This window comes from Temnothorax curvispinosus, unplaced genomic scaffold (genome assembly GCF_003070985.1).
Source record: "Temnothorax curvispinosus isolate PA1 unplaced genomic scaffold, ASM307098v1 QBEX01008051.1, whole genome shotgun sequence".
In the NCBI taxonomy this organism is placed as follows: Eukaryota; Metazoa; Arthropoda; class Insecta; order Hymenoptera; family Formicidae; genus Temnothorax; species Temnothorax curvispinosus.
Genome location: NW_020217831.1, coordinates 766 through 8,588, shown reverse-complemented (window position 1 = coordinate 8,588; position 7,823 = coordinate 766). Strand labels below are relative to the sequence as shown.

At 28.4% G+C, this 7,823-nt stretch overlaps 1 protein-coding gene across 1 annotated transcript; it reads left to right on the top strand.

Moving 5' to 3' along the window:
* The first annotated feature begins 363 nt into the window (after positions 1-363).
* Positions 364-6,952, top strand: LOC112457661 (aminopeptidase Q-like). The gene is made up of 11 exons (XM_025020838.1): positions 364-830; positions 1,304-1,753; positions 2,114-2,297; positions 2,988-3,159; positions 3,367-3,448; positions 3,782-4,155; positions 4,453-4,727; positions 4,984-5,174; positions 5,617-5,916; positions 6,017-6,086; positions 6,734-6,952. Exons 1-11 carry the CDS (start codon positions 364-366, stop codon positions 6,869-6,871), a joined length of 2,703 nt encoding a protein of 900 aa, XP_024876606.1. The 3' UTR covers positions 6,872-6,952.
* The last annotated feature ends 871 nt before the right edge of the window (positions 6,953-7,823 follow it).

The following is a 7,823-nucleotide window of genomic DNA, read 5'->3' as shown; positions in this document are numbered from 1 at the left end:
AAATCAAAAATATATACACACGTCGCGTTAGATGCGTAAAATTCTTCTCGAAAACTGAATAAAATAATTTTCTCTTAATTCGAAGAAAATATAAGAATAACAGAATAAATTAATTGCGAGCACATCAAGATATACATCCAATATTCTATAAAAAAATATTCATAATTTTCTGCGAAGTAGGTCGTACATATGTAATCGTCTTGATAAAAGTTGGAATTATGTTTTTCCTTTTTTTTTCTCCTTTGTTCCTTCGATTTTTGTATAAAAATTAATATTAAATTTCAATAACTTGTACCGCATTGTATTATTATTTAATTGTTTTTTTTTTAACGAAAAGTTACAGAAACTAAGACGAGTATTGACATGGAATTCCCAAAATTGTTATTATATATCGGTTTAATATTGGCCACAGTCAGGGACTTTTGTATCGCTGATGATCCAGGACATATACATCGTTTACCCACCAACTCAATACCAGTTGATTATCACATCGGGCTGATTATTCCGGATTTAGAAAAAAGCAATACTTATCACGGTGAAACCAATGTCACTGTCAGCATTGTTCGCGAATCGTTTTACATAAGCTTACACTCGCAAGGATTAAAAATAAATGAAATGGCGACAACATTGATGAACGACACAATAACATATAAACCGACGAACCATACTTATGACCATAAAACGAATATATTATCGCTATATTTCGAAGAGCAATTGTATCGCGGTAATTACACCTTGAACATGAAGTTTGCTGGTAATTTCTCTCAGATAGGTTCTGGCAGTGGTGGTTTTATAAAAATTCCGTACACAGACGAGGAAAAAAACAGAACGTAAGCAAATAGTAAAAATATACTTTGTAACGTACGTACATACGTAAATGCTATTGTTGTTACCTTATTTATTGTTACTTTTACTTATTACCTTTTTCATTTACTACTTTCATCGTTATCGACTTACAATGTATATAAAACACGGCAAAACACAGTTTAGAATGTGTATCCATTTTATTATTAAAACCGTTTTCTAGTATGTAAATATATTTACAATAAAGTATTTGCAAAAAGTGCATGTAATGTTTAAAAGAATATTTACTTTTGTTTAAAATGAAACAACATAGCAGAGTACAACATTTCTGTTTCTACTCTCAACAAAATAATAATTACATATAATATAATAAACATATAATATATAAACAATAATTAAGTGTTCTTTAACTTCTCGTGTCCTACTCGCTATGAGTGGTAAGTTTATACCATGATAGTGGTATTTTTGTCCTTATTTAAAAAATTGTTTAAAATCACAGGTTGGCCGCAACACTCCTCGTGCCGAATAAAGCCAGACGAATGTTTCCATGTTGGGACGAGCCAGCGATAAAAGCTTACTTCATGATCACCGTGATACATCATGAGAAATACACGGTATTATCAAATTGGCCGATGCGAAATTATTACTTCACAGAAAATGACATGAAAGTGACATACTTCGACCGCACTTCTACAGTATCCGCTTATCTTGTGGGAATTGTGATTGTATCAAATTTTGTTCGCTTTACTAACACCGACCAGTCCGTTAATGTGTGGTGCAGATCGTCTTTGACATCGCAAGCAAGATTCGTGCTAAGCATTGCCGAACGGGTTACGCCGCTCTTGGAGGAGTATACCAATAAAACCAAAGGGGTACCGAAAATAGATTACGTCATGGTACCAAATTATCCGATCGCCGGCATGGGAGATTGGGGAATCATCATTTACGAGTAATATTCATAACTATAAGAGATTTATTAATATGTACATGAATAAAAATAATTAATACGAAGCTATTAGAACTGACGAATAACTTCTAGCATTCAAAGTTTGATAATTAAAAACGATAGAAAATGCGTATTTTATGGATATTTAAATTTCATTTACATATTTTCATTCTGAGGTTGTTTTAAAATAAATTAACATATTTAATTGATGTGAATGTCATTCTTTCTTTCCATGATATATAATATATATATATATATATATATATATATATATATATATAAACACATTAGACTGCATGCTAACAATGAAAAAAAACTAGGCATAATCACATTTTGAATATAATGTTATGTTATGTCTTTTAGCGAATCAAAAGTTGTCTACGATGATAGCAAGGATCCTACATTTCAGAGAAGGAATATAGCATCGTTAGTAGCATATGAAATCGCATATCAGTGGTTCGGCAATTTCATCAACCCATCTTGGTGGTCTGACCTGTGGTTAAGCGAGGGGTTTGCTGTGTTCTTCCAAGTGTATTCCCTCAACAAGGTTGTTTAATATTACTAATGCAATGAATTGCTCATTAAATAGAAAAGTTGGAAATACACTTCATTTTCTAAAATAAAAAAATAACATCCATTAAATATTGCAATATTCTTATAAAATATATCAAGACAGAGCGAAATAACTAATTGCAATTCTTTATCTTAGAATTATAAGAAAGATTGTAACACTGTTTTTCTGAATAACTAGAACAAAGCATTTAATACTAATTTTTATTAAAATTCGAGAATATTATGTTTTCAGCACTTGTCTCCTCCCCAGCCCATCATAAAGATTTGCTGTTTAATCTTTTATATTTCAACATTAATTCATATTTGGCGATACAATGATTATTATTGTAATAATTTTATTAGAATCTTAGCGTATTTTATTTTTCGCATTCATCACAATAAATAATTAACAAAGAAATTTAACTTTTAGAATTTTTATATCTTGATTTTATCTTTGTATTCAGTAATGCACATTATCTTAAAAAATAATTGAAGTATGATCTTCGTAAAAGAAATTATACGTGAAACGGTTAACATTTATTTGACATAAATAAATTACAATAAAAATTAAAATAACGAAGTTTTTAAAAGTGGCGGACAGATAGGTTTGTAAATGCGTTCCCTGTAAATGCGAACTTTTCGAATTTTTATATTCAGTCATATCAAAGGAATTTTTTTGTCATAGATATTTGAAGACTGGCGGTCAATGGACTGTTTCGTTACTGAGGTCATGCACGATTCTCTCCATCTAGATGATGGCTCTTTGGATTCTGTTAGCTTATTGGTTCTTACATTGAACTTTCACGCTAACGATACCTTGGTTAACCAACTCTTTGTTAATCAAATTTTTGGAAAAGGTAAAATTATGTAAATAAAATGAAATTATGTCATCCATGATTATCTTAATGTAGATAGCACGAAGACAGAGGTGCAACAGAAAGTCAATAGACAAAAAATTCTCGTTTTGCGCAATACGTTCACATATGTCTTAATTTTATGTATAAAAGTATATAAAATATACTTTACATGTATTATTAATCAGTATTTTATGCTGTGTATTGTAGCTCCAGCTATATTGCGCATGTTATATTATGCAGTGGGCGACGAGGTATTTCGAAAGGGTATTATCGAGTATTTTGCTACAAAGTAAGTATGTATGTACAATGTAGTCTATTGTAGTTATCACACATAGCAACATTAAATATCATAAGTATAATTCTTGCATTTACGTTGGAAAATATAGTATGCCACATCAGAAATATAAACTTGTGCGTCAATATCCAATGCTATTCGATTAGAAGAGACCATACTTTGTTCCTTAATTATAGTTTGACTAAGCTAGTTTTAAGTTATATTCTTGGTTCCCACATGTGTATTAATTAAGTTGTACATTACACGTTAATTCCATAATAGTAAATTTATACACATACGTCGTAAGTATTTATTATAGCTAATGACAATGTCATCTTCCAAATTTAGTCCATTTGGATCGGTTACTCCCGACGATTTGTGGAGCGCCATGCAAAGTGCTCTGCAGATGGCCCCTTATATTTCTTATATGCAACAACAAGATTTTAAAATAAAAGATGTGATGGACACGTGGATAAACCAAAATCGTTACCCTGTGCTAAATGTAACGATAAATTACAAAACTGGCGAAGTGGCAGTAACACAAAAATGTTTCCGCGTAACTGAATGTATCAATAATAAATGGTGGATACCCATGACCTATGCCGACCAGAGCAATTTGGATTTTTCCAATACCATGCCCAATAATTGGTTAGGACCAGATCAAACTAGTAGAGTGGAAATTAATATAAGAGATTGGATTATCGTAAATGTACAACAAACTGGTATGAATTATTAAATATTACGTTTTTTTATTTATCTTATTTGTTTTATTATCTCAAAGGTTCTACATCATTCAAATTTTTATATACTTTTCTATTAAAAAAAAAAAGCTCAAGGAAATTCATGTAATTATATTTTTCGAAACCTTGCTAAATTATTAATGTATTTTTTCTGTAATATTTGCAAGTTGTACACTACACTAGTTTGTTAGTTACGATAAAATGGCAGTATTTAGAAACATATTTTGATAATTTCGAATAAGAAGGTCTAATAATAAATTTAATGGTATAATTTGACAGCATACTGTCGTGTCTATTACGATAACACAAATATGGAAAGAATCATACGTTACTTGAACTCTGAGGAATACAAGAACATACACGTCCTCAATCGTGCTCAAATTATCGATGATGCATATGCTTTTTTGCTCGAAGATCAACTAGATAGTTCCGTATTTATGAATCTTATACACTACCTAAGACGAGAGAGAGATTATGTGGCATGGCGTCCAATGTTCCGAATATTAGAACGGAATGAGGAGTACTTTTCACTGCCAGAGAGCAAAAGTTTCAAGGTATGTAATAACTATAAAAATGAAAAAAATATTTGGCTCTTTAATTTGGCCAGTTCTGTATTTACACATTCACCGCTTTGTCATAAAGTCTGTCGCGGTCGGTTTTATAATATATATATATATATATATATATATATATATTATATATATATATATATATATATATATATATATATATATATATATATATATAAATCACGTCACTTTTCGCATGTATATACCAATATAAAATACAATATTATTTCATGATTTCTAGTCACACATGGTAGAAATCTTTGATGGGGTTCTTCAGCATGTGGGATACGAAGAAAATCCTGATGATGACGATATCACAAAGATGCTAAGGCTAAATGCCCTGAAATGGGCATGTACTGTCGGTCACGTAGAATGTAAAAGAAAGGCCGCTGTTAAATTGAGCGAACATCTCGCGGATCCTAATACTCACAAGTAACACTTTTTATGATCATGATTATCTCATAATTTATATTTGTGCATGTGAGTTGCGTATGCGCGCGCACGTATGCATATGGATGTAATCGATTTTTTTTATTTCTTTGAATCATCGAGATCAGACAGTCTCTTTATTGTTTTTTCTTAATTTCTATTCCTGTTTTAATACATAGAATAAATATGCGAAACAAGTAAAAATATATGTAATAAAAAGAGACATTATGGATGGATTCATCTTTCATATATTTATTCGTTTGCTGTGTTCACACGTAGTCTTATGGTTACGTGACAGATATAGTAGAAACTTATTAATTTTGCAGAATAAGAGTTACCTAACAAAACAGACAAAAATACAAAACTTTATAAAATAAAACGTCGACTGTGCGTATGGAGTGGATTGCATGTACCTCTTTTTCATAGACATATATATGTATTTTAGAGTTCCACAATGGTGGGAAGATTGGACGTACTGCTTTGGTCTAGCGGTAGCTAATAGGACTACTTGGGATAAAATAATGGAACTATATCAGCGAACATCTGATAAGAAATTTTGGAAAATATTGAATTGTGCTGAAGATCCTGATATCATTGTTAACTATTTGAATATTACAGCATCCAATACTACATTATTTAACCATAAGCAGCATGCATTGATCTTCAATTTAATTCTTGAAGCCCATGCACGCAACGATTTGGTCCTTCACTACATATTAGTAGATTTTAATAATATAATACCCAGGTAATACATTTCTCTTTACAAATATACATTCTATTTTTAAATAAATGTATCTTATACATAAATGTAGTTTATACATAAATATGTTATTTTGTTTTTACAGATTATTTCTTACAACTCTAACGATAAAAAAAATCATTTCGAATGTTTTCTCTAACGAACAAATATCCAGGGTAAATTTTATAATACTAGATTCATACTTATTGATTTTTTATTGATAATAATCCTTTAACTGTAGCGCGCTTAAATGAAACGTTCATCGTGCATGGAATTATAGATTAATGCAACTTTACATAATTAAATTAATATTTATAATTAATTCGGTTCAAATTTTTGGGCTATATATTTGTATCTTATAAAGCTATGTTTAAAACTGAGTAATACTTGCGCGTGGTTTAAAACTAAATTTTTATAATATGGTAATTAATTCTAAGAATATTACTGTGTTGTAAATTGATAATTGAGTACTGAATATTAATATACATGTACATATAAGTATATGTGTGTATGCCTTCTTTAATTAATAGTAGATTTTCGTGGATGTTAATGTATATATTTTCTGCAAATAGAAGACAATTTTTTACGATATATATATATATATATATATATATATATATATATATATATATATATATATATATATATATATATTATATATATTATATATATAATTCCACAGTTAAGGGATTAAATGTATATTTATATGCATACCATGCTCTGTTAGTGTTGTGTTAAATAAAAAATTATACTTTATAGAATCGTTGCATAGGAATAAATTACTACTTATTATTGATAAATATTTTCAACTAACCTGTTTCAGGTGAACAGATTCGCAGAAACTTATTTCAAAGATCCAAACACTTTGTCAAGCATTAGAAAGCTGATAGAAAATCGTAAAAATAATCTTAAAGAGTCCGTAGATATTTTTACAAAGCAATTTGGAAGAAATCAAACTTAAGTGACCAATTGATCTGATCAATCAAAAATATCAAATGTGATGCAAGACAATATAATTATCTGCATAATTTTCCAAATAATATTTTTATTTATTATTACCGTTTTGTAAATAATATCTTATTCATTTTTAATTATTTCTAATACTTTTTAATATTTTTATGATATTTAGTATTTTATTAATAGTCTGGAAGCTATTGATAAAATTATCTATGACATATTTCTGTTGTGTAATTAACAAATAATTTATATAGTATTAGGTTTGATATGTTGTTTGATATTTTTCATAAAATATCTTTTATAAACGTACTAACATTGATTTATTACTCAGTATAGGAGATTATGCGAATGAATTGTTTCAACATGAATATTAATAAAATTTTTTGTAGATATTATATGATAGTATCATTTTCTAATAGCGATACCTACATATATGTTAATAATAATTATAATCAATTATAATCGTTGTTTGACTTTAAATAGAAAACGCGAAATAATGACGTTGCATTGTACTAAACATTGTAAAAAACTTTACTTAAACAGTACTAATTACTATATAGAATAAACGTTTCTGTTAACTTTTTATAATTTAATATTATTCATAACCCTCACTTTCATCATCTTACACATTGCATATTTTCGTTTACTTTATATATTTTTATTTCGTCTACTATACATACTACATATTTTATATATTTATTAATTTTTTGGAATATAAAGAGGTATGGATATTTTGTAATATTTATACTAAAAAGCAACTCTCTTTCTTGACAAGGTATATCTTATATTCCATTTATTATTTACATATATATTAATTCCATTTATTTATCAGATTTTTATTACATTCATTTCTTTCTATATATACTTTACATTTATTTATTATAGTTAGCTAAAACTACTTTTATAAAACAAATCTAAATAAATACATTAGCGTTCAAATATAGCGAAATAATCTT

What these genes read in the sequence shown, in the direction of transcription:
- LOC112457661 (XM_025020838.1), top strand. Translation starts at nt 364, where the DNA reads ATGGAATTCCCAAAATTGTTATTATATATCGGTTTAATATTGGCCACA. An exon ending in GACGAGGAAAAAAACAGAAC is followed by an intron (nt 831 to 1,303) that starts GTAAGCAAATAG and finishes TTAAAATCACAG; the next exon opens with GTTGGCCGCAACACTCCTCG. An exon ending in CTAACGAACAAATATCCAGG is followed by an intron (nt 6,087 to 6,733) that starts GTAAATTTTATA and finishes AACCTGTTTCAG; the next exon opens with GTGAACAGATTCGCAGAAAC.